Source organism: Narcine bancroftii, chromosome 14 (assembly GCF_036971445.1).
Source record: "Narcine bancroftii isolate sNarBan1 chromosome 14, sNarBan1.hap1, whole genome shotgun sequence".
NCBI classification, from domain to species: domain Eukaryota; kingdom Metazoa; phylum Chordata; class Chondrichthyes; order Torpediniformes; family Narcinidae; genus Narcine; species Narcine bancroftii.
In genome coordinates this window covers 8,023,888-8,042,367 of record NC_091482.1, presented here as the reverse complement: position 1 = coordinate 8,042,367, position 18,480 = coordinate 8,023,888, and the positions used below count along the sequence as shown (strand labels likewise).

Genomic DNA, 18,480 nt, shown 5'->3' with positions numbered 1-18,480 from the left:
ATTATCCATATCTCCACTATTTTAAAAAAGTGCACGTGAAGAAAACAGACACAATTGCTGAAAAATGACAGCTTTTTATTGTTGCAATCCAGAATTGCTTGGATTCCCTCATTGAAAAAGCTTCTGAGCATGTGCGCATGCGCGCGGGAGAGCCAGCCAGCAGCGGGGAGAAAGGGGGCGGGGTTCGGCGGGCGATGACGTAACCGCTCGCACTTTTCTTAATGAACGGCGAAAGCCGGGCGCGCCTGCGCGCCAGGCGCGACCAGGGGAGCCAACGAGAGCGAGAGGGGAACAAATCAAACTTCCGGTTAGTGTCATGGCCGCCGTGCCCTGGTGAATGTGGAGAGGCTGAGGGGAGGGGGGGGTGGGAGGGAGAGCAGCCGAAGTGTCAGTGAGAGAAAAAAGGGGGGGAGGGGGGATTTAAGATCAAATATAGTGCGAGGGAGGGATTTGAAGGGAAAAGAGCAGCGATTAGCGGTTCCCCCCCCTGAGGAGTGAGAGGGGGGGGAGGAGTTGGCTTGGGGGGGGGGTGGGTGGGGGGCTGGGGGGGGGTGGGATAGCCGAGCATGGCGGCTCATAAGCCGGTGGAATGGGTTCAAGCCGTCATAACGCGTTTTGATGAGCAGGTAAGACTGATCTCGAGCCTGGAGGTGTGCTCGATGTTCGAGCTGAGCGTCTATTTTAAACGCAGGAGTGTTTGGAATGACTTGCATTCTTATTTTTGTTCTCTTCCTAGCCATGGAACGTTTTCCGAGGTAAATTGGTGGCTGTTTCTTTTTTTTTCCTTTCTGGGGGTGGGTGGTTTCAGGCCCTGTGTACTTCAGTGTTGACTCAGGAATCCAGGCTTCAGGAACTGGGTGAATGTACCAGCCTCTCCCCCCCCCCCCCCCCCCCAATCTCCCTGTAATTAGGAACTGGGTGAATGTACCAGCCTCTCTTCTTCCCCCCCCCCCTCCTTTAATTAGGAACTGGGTAAATGTACCAGCCTCTCTCCCCCCCCCACCTTTAATTAGGAACTGGATGAATGTACCAGCCTCTCTTCCCCCCCCTCCCTTTAATTCATCATCCCCCCCCCCTTCTTTCAGGGCCTGTGTACTTCAGTGTTGACTCTCAAGAATCCAGGCTTCAGGAACTGGGTGAATGTACCAGCCTCTCTCCACACCCCCCCCCCCACCCCAATCTCCCTTTAATTAGGAACTGGGTGAATGTATCAGCCTTTCTTCCCCCCCCCCCTTTAATTAGGAACTGGATGAATGTACCAGCATCTCTTCCCCCCACCTCTCTCCTTTTAATTCGAATGAATCATTCCCCCCCCCTCCCCCTCCCCTTCTTTCAGGGCCTGTGTACTTCAGTGTTGACTCTCAGGAATCCAGGCTTCAGGAACTGGGTGACTGATGTACCAGCCTCTCTTCCCCCTCCCCCCTTTAATTAGAATGAATCACCTCCCTCCCCAATTTCTTTCATTGAAAATAAATCAGCACTTGAAAGTGTGAGCCGTTCCCCTGCAGCTGTCTGAACATCGCGCAGTTGATTTCCGAGAGTCACTTCTGATGTGTTTTCAAATGGGGGGGGGGAGAGAGACACTGCTCAGCCCCCAACTCGATTTAAACTTGTTTTGCTTTATCTTAAGCCTTGGACTTTTCCGCCCGGTTACTAATACAACGTTGTCCTCCCCCCTGCAGAGATGACAAGCTTTTTTTAAATTGTGATGGACGTTCTGCCCGTTAGCCCTAAATCACACCCAGTTATATATGTTGATTCCGGATCTCCGTCTCCCCGCCCTCCCCCTGCCTCAGTAGTTAGGTTTTTGATGCATGCAACTGTGGATCGTGGGAGATTTTACACTGGGAGTCGATCAACGATTCACCGTGGGCTTCGGCATTTCTAACTGGAAGCCTTTGGGGGTATTTCAAGACATGTTACTTTGCCACTCTTACAATTACCACTTTGGTTTCTATTGTTGATCTCGCCACAAACTGTGACCAAAATTGTTTTTGAGGACTTTTCAATTTCACCTCAAAATCGTTTGCATATTATACAATGTACACAGTAATTGGTTTCACTGTCAGATGAATAAATTGTATCTGGTCGTTCTGCCAACCTGGTGTCTTGCTCCTTGCAGCCTCTTTGGCCTGTAAATATTTATATTTGAAATTTTCTCTAGTGACTAATATGATTTGGGGCCTAGGCCAGTTTTGCGGACGAGCCAACTAGTGTATTTTTAAAGCTGGTGGACGACAAATTTGAGTTGGGTTGAGTGAAATTTATGGGTAAAATTTTGTCACCTTTTGTGGTCATTTTCAGCAAAATATACCAACACTTTCTTTACAGCTTTGTTGGAATTCAATTCTGGCCCTTTGTCCTTCTGAGAAATAAATTACTCTGAAAATAATGAAACAGCAAAATGTGATTTTTTTATAAAACAACTGGAAATCAGTTGAGACCTGTGGATTGAACCAACAAAAGGTTTTAATGACAAGATTTTATGTACACCTGTAAAAGTTGTCAGTTGCTTTAGATTTGAAGTGAGATGGAAAATTTGATTTGATGAGAAGTACTTGTGCATTATGGACAAAATAATAAATGGATTGACAATCTTTTTCAGACTAATAAAGGAAGACAATTGTGATTGTAATTTTACAGTATCCTTTAGATTCATTTATCAAAAGTAAAGCACGGAATTGTGGTTATTTTAGAGGGGAAAAGTAAACAATTTTTTCTTGCAAATATTTTGCTGAGGTTCTCATCACATTTCATATAAATTCCAAGGGCCCTGGATGCCTTGAACAGCTATTTATTCTTCATTGGTTAAGTATGGCTGTGAGGATGGACAAGTGGCTGAGCCAGTACGGAATCACAATTTGAGTTGTTTTTTTAAATTTCCACATTCTTGGAGCTAGTAAGGTTAGAGTGCCCAGATCAGGTGATGTAACAGTGCCTACCTGAATTTGTCAGCTTTGTTGGTATTCTTTTTATCCCCTTCAATATTTCATCATGAAAATCTTGTCTGGAAATTTTATTTCAACATCAATCATCAGGAAATAGACCTGATGTGCACAGTTTGAATTTATGGCTTGCAGAGTTTCCTTTGAATTGATATTTTAAAATAATTTATAAAATGACAAGGGTAAAACAAGATGTTTCACATTCATAAAACTACATTAACAACCTTTATTTTCCCATCAAGAATCTTAATCTTGAATGACATGAAAATTGATGATAGCTGCTCTGAAACTTCAAAAACAAAATTTTGGCACTATTTTAATTTTAGACTGGGGTTGCTATTGTTAGAAGCTCTACACACACAATACATTCATCTATTTTCAAGTGAAAGGAAGTCATCTGTTGTCAAGGTATGAAATGGAGGATTTATTCTGCATAACTCCTGGTTGTGTTAGCTGACTGCATTTATGAGATGACCCAAAAATCCTTCTCGGGTGATTATGGTTGTGTGTGAATAATTGTGTCAAATATTTGGTCAGTGCAGGGTTGTTAGGAAAATTTAGATTATTGCTTATTTTCTAATCTAGTGAAATTCAGTCTAGTTCGTGAAACAGCATTTCAGGATTAGTTAAAGGAAAGCCATATTCTTAAAATAAGAGTACATAATTCAGACTTTCATTCAGATGAAAGTCAGCGCTAATGGAGTTGCTCTCTTTCTGTGAGATAGTGAAAGGGTGTTGTATCACACGACTCTACTTTAAAGCAGAACTATGTCGATCGACACTGGCCAACACATCTCTCAACCCGTAATATTAAAAAGAAAAAAAATAATTAGAAGAGAGGTCATTTAAGGTTTCTCATGTCTTGAAGTAGTGAAATGTTTATTATTAAATAGTCTTTTCCTATTTAATTGTTTGTAAACAGAGCTGTTAGTTGTTGAAGGGTATGATTATAAATATCCTGCAAACAAATAATTTTTGGATTTGTGAATCAAAACCTCTGTTTCCTCATCGTAACCTGTCCATTGTTTGGCTCATTTTCCTTTTAATTTAAATTCTCCTATTAAAATGTGAGGCTAGCAGTTGCACAGTTACAAGATTCAGCCTCGCGATGAAGAGCTGACCAGTATTTATGTTTTTGGCTGCAAAAGGAATGTCCATTTATGTAATGTATAGGTGTATGGGCCATTGTCAAAGTAAAGAAACAATTTTCTCCAATATTCACAACGTTTGAGAAAATAACTTTATAACTCAAGAATGTTTTGCAATGGAAAGATCAGATCCGTAAATCTTTTAGTTTGAATTTTGCGTGTACGATGTGCGCAAGACTTGCTTGCTTCCACTCCCAAATTGCCTTTTAGAGAATAACGGTGTGCCATCTTGTACTGATACAAATACCTTCACTAGAAGGGCTGTACCATGTTTTTGGTTCTGGAATTTCAGGACTTGGGGCTGAGGAAAATAGTAGTGATGTGTTCCAAGTCAGGATGGTTTGTGCTTTGTCTTTGCTGGCAAATACTGAGGGTATTGGTAATGCTGACAGAGTAACATGTATTAATAAGTGGAGAACATTTTGTTGGAAATATTCGGCAATTCAGGTAGCATCAGCAGAGAGCGAAACAGACAACATTTCAGACCAGAGACCTAGTCAATGAAGGGCAATGAAGAGGGCAGAATTCTGTGGTTCTTGACTTTGGCTTGCAGCTGCTGTGAAGGCTTTGGGGCATCTTTGTGAATATTCAGTTGGAGTGGGAAAACCCAGGCTCTGTATCATGGGAAAACAGCCCGATCCTATTCACGCAAGTGACCCACAACTCAATTGCCAGATCCAGCTCCGACAGTGACATCGCGTATGCAGTAATTGTCCTGATCAGCAATAATGATACACCTCAGAGAAGAGGTGGAAAATCTTGTGATGTGGTGTGACAGTAACAACCTGAGCTTCAATGTGGACAAGACAAAGGAGAGGATTGTGGATTTCAGGAGGACCACCCTCCATGACACAACAACAACTCTGGAGTGGAGAGAGAGGAGAGCACTAAGTTCCTTGGAGTTCACTTCACTAGTGACATATCATGAATACACATCTCCTTGATTGTCAGGAAGGCACAACAGCAACTGCACTTTCTGAGATGACCGAAGTGGGCAAGGCTACTGGTCACCATTAAGTCTTCCTTCCACAGGAGCTCTATTGAGAGAATCAGTGTAGATCAGTTGCTGCAGAATAATAGATCAGAAGCGAGTCCATAGGACCATAAGAAAGGATAACTGGAGCCTCCCTCTTTCTTCCCCCCAATCAATGTGATCTACCGGGATCATTGTCTGAAGAGGGTGTGCAAAATCATTGGAGAACCCCTTCCACTCTGCACGCAGCATCTTTCAGCTGCTCCCGTCGGGAAAGAGATCCAGAGGAATCAGAGCCAGTATCACCAGGCTGAGGAACAGCTTCTTCCCACGGGCAATGAGAATGCTGAACAACCAAAGGATCTGCTCACACTCACCATCTGAGACTCATAAGTACAAAGAAATGATCTATCTATCTATGTATATATGTCCTGCGACTTTGTTGGTAATCTGTATGTGTGTTGTGTCTGTGTGTTTTGCACAAAGGACCAGAAAACATTATTTCATCGGGTTGTACTTGTACAATCAGATGACAATAAACTTGACTTGATTTTGCTCTTATACCTGCGGTGTTTATGTGGCTGATATACTTGAGTTTTTGTTAGTAGTGCCAAGGGATGATGGTATTGATGGACACGTTGGCAAGAACATCAAGGATGTGTGATTCGAGTCTCTCTTTGTGGTGATGCACGACCAAATGCTGTCTTGGTGTACACAGGCATGGTCTACTTGATTTGCCAAGGAATTGTAAATTAAATTGAGCATTGTCCAACCTTGAGTAAACCTCTTCACTTTTGATCTTGCAAAAGAAGGAAAAACAGTGCAGAAGCTCAGGATTTTTGGGGTTGCTATTACATACTGTTTTTTAGATGTAACCAATTATTGTGATTTCCTGTCCTATTTTAAGTCTTCAAGCAGATAAAATCATGAAGTGTAACATGCCATTGAAAATTCATTTTCTGCATTCACACTTGGATGTCTTCCCTGCTGGTCTTGGTGCCGTCAGTGACGAACACGGTGAAATGTCTCACTAGGAGATTGTGACCATGGAAAAGTGGTATCAGGGCAAGTGGAATCCATCAGTACTGGCCAACTATTGTTGGACACTGACACGAGAGGCATCAGAATAAAAAATTATCGTTGTGAGCAAGTCGCTAAATTCAATGTTTTGCAGCAGTATCGTAGGGCAAACATTCACGTACACCCCCTTACAACAATACAGATTGAAGTATAATAATGTAGCAAAGGGTCCAAGAAATCTGGTGGAACAGAAAATGTTGATGATAATGGTGTCAGGCAGCCTCCATGGAAGGAGGAATGGAGTTGGTCTTTTGGGGTCAAATGTTGTAACTTTAGATATTACTTCTAGACTGTTCGGACTGAGTAAGTGAGGTGTGCAAAAGAAGTGGAGTTTAATTTTTATTTTTAATTCCGACATTACTGGCCCTTCCAGCCCATGAGCACATGCCCCCAAATACCCCAATTCATTTGTAGACCCTGCAGGTTTTTTGGAGGGTGGGAGTAAGCCCACACAGACTCGGGGAGAACATATAAACTCCTTATTTACAGCACCGGATTTGAACCCGGCTATTGGTGCTGTAATCGCATTGCGCGAATCCCTATGCTAACCATGCTGCCCTTAAGAGCAATGGATAAATTAAGACTTGAATTTTGTCAGCTGGTCATCTTTCACATTGACCAGATCAAGTTCATGTTTAAGTTTGGCTCAAGTACTAAGATGCAGAGATAGAGGTTGTTTTGTGAGCAGACCAGTGGACATTGTGCACATAGTACTACAGTGTTCAGTTGGTATGGAGTAAATGTGACGTAATTTCACTATTTTTGGTTAATTTAGGAGTCTGATAATGGCAGGAAAGAAACTGTCCTTGAATCTGGTGGTGCGTGATCTCGTATTCTTGAATCTCCTTCCTGATTTTAGGGGAGGGGATAGAGTGTGAAGTGGGTGTGGCCAAGGTGGGACATCTTTCAATTTGTCTGCTGTATTTCCAAGGCAGTGGGAGTTATAGGCAGGAAGGTATTGTGATGGCTTGAGCGACATTTACAACCCTCTGTAGTCTTGGGTGGGACAGTTTCCATATAATACAGTGATGCACCCTGGTAGGATACTATCAACGGTGCATTTGTCAAGGTTGAGGGATGCACGTAACGTGCCACTTTTTCTTGGTTCTGAGGAAGTCAAGGCACAAGTGCACTTTCTTGTCCAATTCATCAATAAGGGTGGACCAGGACCAATCGTTAGAGATGTTTATTCTGAGGAACGATTATCTCCACCTCAGCATCCCAGATGGACAACTAGCAAATCCAACAGGCATATTATTTCCTAATTGATTGAGATATGGAACAGACATCTCAGTTCATTTTACTCACTCGTATGACAATTGCACAAATTACTTTCCTTCCCTACTTTTTAAAATATTGTAGAGAACTATTTCTTCCCAGTTGCATTACCAATGCATACTCTACTGCAGAAAGGCGAATAAATGTCTTCAGAAGTTGCTACATATGTTCAACATGCATGAGTTTACAGCAAATAATTTCTTGCCTTGAGCTGTACTCATACATATGGTCTTAACTGCACAGATATCTTTTTCCCTCTCATGTTTTATGTGTCGAGAGAGATATGATTGTATTTAAAAAAGCTCCTGGTGTCTTCCCATCTCCTAGTAAGTGTGAAAATTCCAATTTGCAGCTTATTTAAATTTTAACTTTAGATTTTATAGTTATGCAGATCTAATACATAATTTATTGAAAATGCAGATGGCTGCAGCATGTTGGAAGTTTTATTTTATCCTCATTCTCCAAGTTCTTGGTCTCAGTGATTGTATTAATTTTGGGAGAAATTACATTGAAGCCAAGTTAGTGAGGAGAGATGACAGCATTGAAGGAGCAATTATCTACTTAACCCTTTGTTGAAGTTGCATGAGATACAAGTTAGATTAGCTTGCTTGTGCAATTTTAGGATGCAAATGGATGCTTTGCAAAATAACAGAATTTAAGGAAAACTCTTCAAACCTGAATTATTTTCTATCATGTTCTCTCCAATAGAACATTACAGCATAATACAGGCCTTTTGGCCCTCAATGTTGTGTCAACCTAAATATTCTTATTTAAAAAAAGTACTGAATCCCTCCTACCTCATTACCCTCTATTTTTCTTCTATCCATGCGCTTATCTAAGAGTTTCTTAAATGTTTTTCATGTTTCAGCTTCCACCACCAGGCATTCCAGGCACCCACAACTCTTTAAAAAAAATACTTGCCCCGATGTCTCCCCTAAACTTCACTTTGTACAGATGTCATCTGATGTTTGTTACTCTTGGCCTGCAGGAAAAAGGAGTTGGTTGTCTACCTTATCTATGCCTCTCAGAATCTTGTAGACCTCTATTAAGACACCGCTCATCCTTCTTCACTCCAAAGAGAAAAGCCCGAGCTCTGCTAACCTTGCCTCATAAGACTTGTATTCCAATTCGGGCAACATCCTGGAAAATCTCATCTGTACTCCAAAATATTTCAGTTAAATTAAAAAAAGTTTAAAAGGTTGATGACAGCATTGGACTTAGGTGTTATTCTCTGTGATTTTTAAAAAGATCTTTCACTTGCTATCAAGACTTGCACATGAATCATAGTTTCTTTAACAGGTGGCATCCATCATCCATGGAACAGTAAGCCAACAAGGATGAGACCAAACAATTGTCCTAAATTTGGGATGGGGGAGTGTGGGTAGGTGAGTTGGTGACTCACGGCTTGTGGGGGGGGGGGGGGGGGGGGGGGAGAGGAATGTACAAAACTTCATCATGCTTGCTAGTTTTTGGGGATTCATGACTTTGTGGTCTGAAGAAAAATCAGACCAAAGAATGAATAGGATTTGCTTTTTGTTGCCTTGTACTGGTAAACTGATAATTAGAAACCTAAAGTCCAAGGTACATTTTGTTGATGACAGAGAACCCACAAGTTCTTGCAGTCCATCAGGTTCTGTCTTTCTTGACCATTGATCCTGTTTGGATCTGATCACCTTGATAGTTGGCATATTTAGACATCAAAGTGGGTAATTTGTAAGTTGTACTTTTATCTGAAAACAAAATTACATTTCCCTTCCACTGATCACAAATGTGATCTTGCTAACTTTCAAATTTAAATTCAAAATAATTGTGACCATGTTGAAAATGAGACCAATAGCAGAAATAGTATATAGATATTTTTAATAATAGTGTTAGATCGCAATAGTCAGTTGGCATTTTGTTTCTTGAATAATGAATAACACCTTAAACGAGGTATTGATTACATTTGTGAACCAATTCTTCAATTTGGCAGTGGTGGTAGAGTGATATGGGTCCTGTTGGGGATCAGATGCTGTCCTTCCTTTTTTTTAAAAAATTTAAAAAATTTTTCACACTATAAACCATATTGATCAAGATACATACATTTTCCTTCTTAAATATATATACAGTGTCATTTTCACCCCCCTTCCCTCCTCCCCTCCCTCCCTCCCTCCCTCACCTCCCCTCCCATTTATTTAAAGTTCAGAATATAAGATACATTAAGATGCTGTCCTTCCTTGACCATTATTGAGTCCTTTGGATAATTAATGGCTCGTCAGTCCCTCCTTGGATTTAGTAATACTAGTAAGACCAGGAATTCTGTAACTTGAGCCCAGAGATATAATGTGTAGTATCAATTTTATGAAAGAACACATCGACAGGAACAGCCTTTTGACTGAAATGTGGGTTTGTCAATTTACTTACTGGAAGGTAATTCCTCACCATTGCATTGTTGGTAATTGAGGGAAAACAAAATCTGGAGTAAATAACTGTTACTGTTTGCCTCAGTCAAAATGGAGCATAATGGAAATGTCCCTTCTGCTGAACTTCTCCATGCTGACAAGTTGTCTACTGAAGTTGGTCCTATTTGCCTGTGTGTGGCCTATATCCCTCATTTCAAGTGGAAAAGAATATAAGAGCAGGGATGTGATGTTAAGGCTCTATGAGGCATTAGTGAGACCTCATTTGGAGTATTGTGAGCATTTTGGACTTCTCATTTAAGAAAGGATGCACAGATGTTGTAGAGGGTTCATAAAAGTTTCTCAAGGATAATTCCAGGAATGATAGGGTTCATCAGGCAAGGAGTGTTTGATGTCTCTTGGTCCAAACTCGTTGACATCTCGGAGAATGATGGGGATCTCGCTGAAACACTTTGAATGTTGTAAAGCATGGACAGAGTCGATTCAAAAAGATTGTTTCCCATGGTGGGAGAGTCCATGACAAGAAGGCACAGGATTGAAGGGTACCTGCTTCGAACAGAGATGCAGAAGAGTTACTTTAGCCAGAGTGTGATGAATTTGTTGGTATAAAAGCGGTTGTGGAGGCCAAGTCATTGGGGGTATTTAGGACAGAGATTGATGGGTTCTTGATTAGTCAGGCCATCAAAAATTATGGGGAGAAGGCCGGCAGCGGGGCTGAGGGGTAAAATAGTTCAGTTCATGATTGAATGGCAGGCTAGGCTTGATGGGCTGAATAACCTATTTCTGCTCCAGTGTCTTATGGGCTAAATCTAAACCTTTGCAATTCACATACCTGTCTGAATGTCATTTACTGTAAATGTGATTGCACCCGTCTTGACCACATAATTTGGCAACTTGTTCCATGTACTCTCACTGTCCTTGGTACCTTTCAAATCTTTTCCCACACACAAAGCCACTCTGACTGTCCCAAATCAGACCTCAACTTTTCAACTGCTGATTGGTCCTGTCCCTCAGAATCCCTTCCAGTAACTTTCCCACCTCAGCAGACCAGACTACACTTCCTGATTTATCCTTGCATCCCTTTACCATCTGTCTTTTGGAGCCTCACTTGTGGCTAAGGATTATGTAAAAGTCTATGCTATGGCCTGTGCAAATTCTTTCCTCTCATTCTCTATCGGGCCCTGGGGTTTTAATGACCTTTGTGTACTTCGACACCTCCTTGACTGCCTCTTCTGTTGTCTGGATATGTTCCAAGATATCATTATTCATTTTTCTTAATTCCAGATTTTCCATGACCATCTCTCTGGTAAATACAGATGCAAACTATTCATTGGTATCCTTCCACATTGATTTTTAAGTTGTCCAATTCTCTCCCAATTTACCTTTTTTGCTCTTGATATAATTGTGGAGTCTCTTGGGATGATTCTTTACCTTATTCGCCTAAATAAATATTAAGCTTTGAGCTATCATAACATTACCCAGTTATTAAAAAAAGATGTTATTAAGCTGAAATGGGTGTAGAAAAGATTTGCAATCTTGATGGGACTGACAGGCTTGAGTAAAGAGAGGCTGCATAGGGGAGGACTTTTCTCCTGGAATGTAGGTGGCTGAGGGGGGAACAAGAAAGAGATAAATAAAATCTTGAGGGCCATAGATATGGTGAATGGACTTTTGTCTTTTTTTCCTTGGTTGGTGAGTCTAAAACCAGAGGACAGATTTAAGATGAGAGGGGAAAGATTTAAGAAGCACCCAACAATCTGCTTGTTCACATTGAGGTTGGTGGGTATGTGGAATTGGCTACCAGATGAAGCTGCAGAACAGTGGTTCTCAACCTTTTTCTTTCCACCCACATACCACCTTAAGCAATCCCTTACTAATCACAGAGCACCGATGGCATAGGGAATGTGGTATGTGAGTGGAAAGAAAAAGGTTGAGAACGACTGCTGTGTAGGCTTCATTTATAACATTTAAAATAAACATTTGGGCAGGCATATACGGTACTTTGAACCAAAGATCATTACAGCACAGAAACAGACCTCTTCGGCTCTTCAATTCTGTGCTGAACCTTTTTTTGCTTAGTCCCACTGACTTGTACCCAGTCCATAGCCCTCCATACCTCTTCAATCCATACATTTGTCCAATTTCCTTTTAAATGTTAAAATTGAGCCCCCATTCACTACTTCAGCTAGAATATTGTTCCACTCCCCAACTATTCTCTGAGAAGACATACCCCCTCATGTTCACCCTAAACTTTTCCTCTTTCACTCTTAACCTATGTCACCTACCCTCAGCCTATCTACATTTACTCTGTCTATCCCCCTCATAATTTTAAATACCTCTATCTAATCTCCCCTCATTCTCCTACTCTCCAGGGAATGAAGATCTTACCTGTTTAACCTTTACCTTAGCTCAGTTCCTGAAGTCAGGGCAGCATCCAAGTAAATCTTCTCTGCAGTCTTTCTATCTTATTGAAATCTTTCCTTCATTTAGGTGACTAAAACTGCACTTGATACTCCAAATTTGGCCTCACCAATGTCTTGTGTAACTTTCCCATAACATCCCAACTCCCATATTCAATACTTTGATTGATGAAGGCCAATATGCCAAAAGCTCTTTACCACCCCATCCACCTGTGCCACCATTTTCAGGGAATTATGTACCTGTATTCTCAGATCTCTCTTCTACCACACTCCTCAGTGCCCTACCATTTACCGTGTATGTCCTTGGTTTGTCCTTCCAAAATGCAACACCTCACTCGTCTGCATTAATTCCATCTGCCATTTTTCAGATCATTTTTCCAGCTTTGAAAACCTTGTTTCCTGTCCACATCACCTCCAATCTTAGTGTAATCTGCAAACTTGCTGATCCAATTTACCACATTATCATCCAGAACATTGATATAGATGACAAACAATGGTCCCAGCACAGATTCCTGAGGCACACCTCTAGTCACAGGCCTCCAGTCTGAGATGCCATCATCCATCACTACTATCTGGCTTCTCTCGTCCAGTCAGTTTGCTACTTCACCATGAATACCTAGTGTCTGAACCTTCCTGACTAATTTCCCATCTTGGACCTTGTCAAAGGCTTTACTAAAGTCCATGTGGACAACATCTACAGCCTTCGTCAACTTTCCTAGTAACATCCTCGAAAAAACTCTAAGATTGGTTAAACATGACCTACCACGCACAAAGCCATTTTGATTATTTTCATGGCTTTCCAAATAATTGTATATCCAATTTCTTAGAACACCTTCCAATAATTTACCTACTGCTCACGTCAGGTTCACCAACCAATAATTTTCAGGGTTACTTTTTTTTAAACAAAGTGACCACACCCCTGGCTAAGGACATTTTAAATATTTCTGTCAGAGTCCCTGCAATTTCTGCACTAGCCTCCCGCAAGGTCTGAGGTTGTATCTTGTCAGGCCCTGGGGATTTATCCACCCTTATTTTCTTTAAGACAGCAAGCACTTCCTCCTCTTTAATCTGTATAGATTCCATAACCTCACTGCTTGTTTTCCTTCTTTCCCATGACTCTGCCCTTTCCCTGAGGGAAAAGAAAAACATTTAAGACCTCTCTCTCTTCCCCCCGCCCCCCCCATTTGGCTCTATGCAAAGCTAATCCCTCTGATATATTCAAGGGGATCAATTTTGTCCTTTACTATCATTTTGCTCTTAATGTACCTGTAGAAAACCTTAGGCATGTCCTTCACATTGTCTGCCAAGGCAACCTAGTATCTTGGCCTTTCTGATTTCTTTCTTGAGGTTTTTCTTTCATTTTTTTTATACCTCTGAAGTTCCTCATTTGTTCCATGTTGCCTATATCTGTTATACATCGCTCTCCTTCCAAACCAGATTCTCAATATCCCTCGAAAAACAAGGTTCTCTATGCCTTCCAGCCTTGGCTTTGATCCTGACAGGAACATACAAACTCTATACTCACAAAATTTCACCTTTTTAGGTCCTCCACTTATCTCGCACATCCTTGCCCAAAAACAATTTATCCCAATCTACGCATTCTAGATCCTTTCTCAGATCCTCAAAATTGGCCTTTCTCTAATTCAGAAGCTCAACACAAGGACCAGACCGATCCTCCATAATTAACTTGAAACTAATGGCATTATGATCACTGGACCCAAAACGTTCTCCTACACATACTTCTGTCACCTGTTCTGTCTCGTTCCCTAATAGGAAATATGATATTACACTGAAGGGCTCAGTCCTGAAACATCAATTATAGATCTATGGATGCTGCAGGATCTGCTAAGTTCCTCCAGTATACCTGCGTTTTCACTATAATCACAGTGTCTGCAGACATTTTTGTTTCACAGGCATATGGACTGGAAAGGTTTAGAGTGATGTGGGCCAACCATAGGCAATTGGGGCCAACTTGTAGAGACACCATGGTTGGCATGGATGTTTGGCCGAAGGGCCTACTTCTGTTCTATCATTTCCTCCAATGGTTTCTGACATCAATTTATTGAGGTGTATTGCTACAGTTCATGAATTAGAGTTATGGAGACATATAACACAGGAAAAGGGCCTTCAGCTCACTTTTGCTGGCTATCAATTATCTATGCATATTGTTTTCCAGTACTTGCCAAAACCTAATATCCCATGGTGCTTTCAGTGCTCGACTCTTGAATGGTATGAGAATATGTGCCTTTTCCATCCTCTCAGTTGTGTTTGGGGTACCAGGTTCCTTCAGATAGAAATGACATGAACTGGAAATTGAATGTTAAATAAATGGGACCCAACAGTATCTGATAGATGTTTTCGATGTAAAAAAGAAAGGGGAACAACAATTCATGCAATCTGGACATGTGAGAGAGTAGAAAAATTTTGGGATGATCTCAATCAGATATTAAATAAAATAACAGAAAACAATATACCAAAGAATCCAGAGATCTTTCTCCTAAGTAACATAAAAAATAAAGAATTTGGAATTGACTTGGAAGATGCACAAAAAAGATTTGTTAAGATAGCCCTAGCCGTAGCAAAAAAATGTATTATGTCAACCTGGAAATTGGAAGATAATTTGAAAATACAACAATGCTATATAGAAATGAATAAATGTATTCCATTAGAAAAAATAACATATAGTTTAAGAAATAATATTGAAATATTCGAACAAGTATGGGAGCCTTACATTAAATACAATAGCAAAAACCTACCGGGGACAAACATTACCTAAGTTGATGGAAGGAGAAGGAAAGAAAAGAATGGACTCTGTAGAATTTCTGGTGTATTTTTGTTGAATGACAACATTGTCTGACTGAATTAATGCAACCTAGATTGTATACCTAAAATGGATGAGAGGGGGGGGGGTGGGGGGGTGGCTTGGGAGGAGGGAGGGGGGGGGGGGAGAAAAAGTCACTGTAAATGTGTGAAAAAGAAAAAGTGTATATCATGATTATTGTGATTTATGGTGTGAAAAATAAAAAATTAAAAAAAAAACAAAAAAAAACTGGAAATGGAATGCATGGTTGAGAAGAGGTTCACATTATGTGAGACATAAAACTGCAGATGATGGAATCTGGAGCAATTATTTTATAACCCAAATTATGATCTGGAGTCAAACTTGTTTTGACTCTGGTAGAGTTCAGGCAGATTACTCTGGATAACAATTTCTTTCAAAAGGTTTGCTTCCTGAAACAAAAGTGGAGATTATGATAGACTGCTTCAAGGTAAACACAAAGATGCTGCATCACATAGAAAGTTGAAGAAACATTAAATTAACCTTTATTGAATTTGGCATAATGATGCTGACACATTGCATTAGTTCAACTGACCTAAATATGTTTTAGTACTGATTTTCATTTGTACTCAGCATCTGATGCCTCTCATGTCCAACAATAGTTGGCCAGCATTGATGGATTCCAGTTGCCCTGATGGTTCTTTTCCATGATCGCAATGTCCTGGTGAAACTTTTCACTGTGTTCGTCATCAAGATCAGCAGGGAAGATGTCCAAGTGCGAAAGTAGAAAATTAATTATCATTGATATGCTGCACTTCATGGTTTTGTCTGCTTGAAGTAGACCTAAATTTTGACAGGAAATTAGAAAAATAGGTTATATCTTAAAAACAGTATATGATAGGAAAATTTTCAGGTGATTTTCATGATCAGCTGCCCAAAATCCATAAACTACACCGAAAAGTGTCCAGGAAGCAAAATTTGTCCAGTGTTATTAGTCTTTCCTCATCTATATCAAACAGGATCAATTTCAATATTTGGAAGTGTTACACTCCACACAGAACTAACTTTGATCCTGCAAGGTTAACCATTACTGTTAGCAATAGTCTTTGTTTTAAAATAGGCCCAGTTTGGTTGAACGAGTAAGCTTTACGTGGTACTCTCATGCACTTAGGAGTGCGTTTGCTGTGGCTTGCAACCAGGATTTTACAAGTTGTCCTTTTAATAACAAATCACAGTAATTGGTAGTAGGGTAACAATGAGATGGGCCTTGGCAGTGAACCCTCAACATGGTTGAGAAGTATGCTGATCCATGTCTTGCATTACATTACCTACCTTCTGAAAAGTTTGTTGTGGTTTTGCATTTCTCCTTTTTTTGGTCATTAATTAATTAAAAAAAAGAGATTGCACAAGCATGGTTCAAAAGAAAACTTGTAAGAAAATTAATGACAAAATTTGTCCACACTTTCAGACCATAATTGAGAAACAAAGATTTACTGATCAGATGAGCTGAGCGGAAATCTGCAGTATATAATTATAAATAGAAAGGAATGATTCAAGACTGTAATCCAACCTCCGGGTATGGATGACGTCCTCTGAACTTCAAGCCCTATTTTTAAAAAAAAAACTATGTTTGTTCCATTTAAAAGTCATTTTCTGATGTGAAGAATGGTTGAAATGTTTCATTTGATGTTCATTCAGCTGTATATTGCAGTTGAGGCAGTTTTCTATGGATTTTCGTGCTCTTTTTGCTCTAATTATGACATGGAATTTGGCAAGGCCAGATGCATTTATATATGTGGGTTTCTTTGAGGCATTGCTTGAAATGTCATTGAATTTTGGGTTGCATTGGCAAAACGTTCCTGAGTTGATGTAAATAATTTGAATGGTTATAACTGTCTTCAGAATATCTCATGCTGAATGAAATGCAGAAATCCTTTCATGTGGATAAATATAACCTGATGCATTTGAGCCGAATTAATTCCAGACATATGCCAACAAGTACAATGATACCCACTACCGCCTGCAGGCCAGGAGTGAGGCACTTCAGGTCGAAGCGTTGAGTGTGGATGAGGAGCGTGGCATACCTTGGAGAAGCAAATATAACATCGAGGCATATTACTGCTGTACAATGCTAATGCCAACATAATACTGAAGTTGGTTGAGGACTCTCATAGGTAATTTATCTAGTTTTTGAAACACTGGAGAATGATCAAAGGCAATTTGAAATAGACCCTAGTCTTTGAGTAATTCGATTATGTTGAAATAACTTTCACTGGAAAACTTGCATGAAATGGACAAGAAATTGTGGCAAAAAATCAACATGTGAATAGGTTGTTTGAGATGGATAGGGATAGAAGAATTCAAGAGGTGAGCAACAATGAGCTGGGTTTGCTACTTGAAGTATTTATTTTTATTGCATCCATGAGCTTGGAAATTAAAACCTGTATCTTGAAAACTTTAAAAAGAGAACTGAAGATTTGACTGCAGGGCAAAGACTATTAATTATACAAGGGAGAGTGCAATTTGTTTTTCTCATCAGCTGGTCAAATCTACATGTCTTCCCTGATTACCTTGTTGTATTTGGAAAGGACTTCATGGCAGTGAAATGAAGTCAAGTAAAAGTACTTCACTATTTCATTTCGTAGAGGGATTCAGATCAAGTCTTTAATCTTAAAATGTATAACTAGTCTCAAGAAGAACAAGTTAGGTCAAATTCTTGTTTCTTTGTTAAAACTTCTAGTTGGTTGTGTAAAAGGTAAATTTTCCATTTTGCCATTGAATACTACATTTAGAATGTAACATACATGAAATTCTTTAACTTTTGTCTCTTGTAAGGCAGACTGGGAGTCGCCACTTTGTCCAGTGCCCCTCACAGAAACCTACAGTACCTGATGGACCTAGGCGGTCTCCCCTCCAAGTACTGACCCGTCCTGCACCTGCTTAGCCTCTGAGATCAGACAATCCCAGGCATGTTCAGGCTATTGGGTGCCGTATAATTGAATGAAAGAAAAACTGTATTGATTTGGGCTTGTAAGGTTGGGAACGACGATTTTGTGGTCTTGCATTGAATGAATGATGCAAATATTTTTAAAAATTGGCTATTTGTGGCAGGAACATGGGTTACTGAATGTCATATCCTTATGGAGATACTGATGATGAAAAGCTGTTGGGGGGCGGGGGGACATTTTCGAAGAAAAAATTTCAGAAATTTGCAAAAACAACCGGTGGCACAGTGGGTTTGTTCATGACATCGGTTGCTATCTGTGTGGAGTTTGCATGTTTCCCCTGTCACTGCATGGGTTTATCACTGTTTTTCCCCTCTCCCAAAGACTTGCTGGTTGGTTAGTTGGCTTTCGTCTCTCTCAGTGGGGAGGTAGGAGAATTTTGTGGGAGGCAATAAGTTGCAGGGAAGTGATGGGAAAATGATCTCATTATGATAAGAGCTGGCATAGACTTTT

The 18,480-nt window shown here is 40.3% G+C and overlaps 1 protein-coding gene across 6 annotated transcripts in view; it reads left to right on the top strand.

Moving 5' to 3' along the window:
• The first annotated feature begins 200 nt into the window (after positions 1-200).
• LOC138749437 (neurofibromin) overlaps positions 201-18,480 on the top strand; it is a 277,305-nt gene continuing 259,025 nt past the window's right edge. For 3 of the 6 annotated variants that reach the window (XM_069910754.1, XM_069910751.1, XM_069910749.1), the window contains exons 1-2: positions 201-307; positions 737-755. In XM_069910754.1, the coding sequence (XP_069766855.1) occupies positions 222-307; positions 737-755 (105 nt within the window). In that variant the 5' untranslated portion in view covers positions 201-221. Of the gene's footprint in view, positions 308-545; positions 627-736; positions 756-1,674; positions 1,905-18,480 lie in introns of those variants that run through there. The other 3 variants (XM_069910753.1, XM_069910752.1, XM_069910750.1) reach the window with 2 other exon arrangements.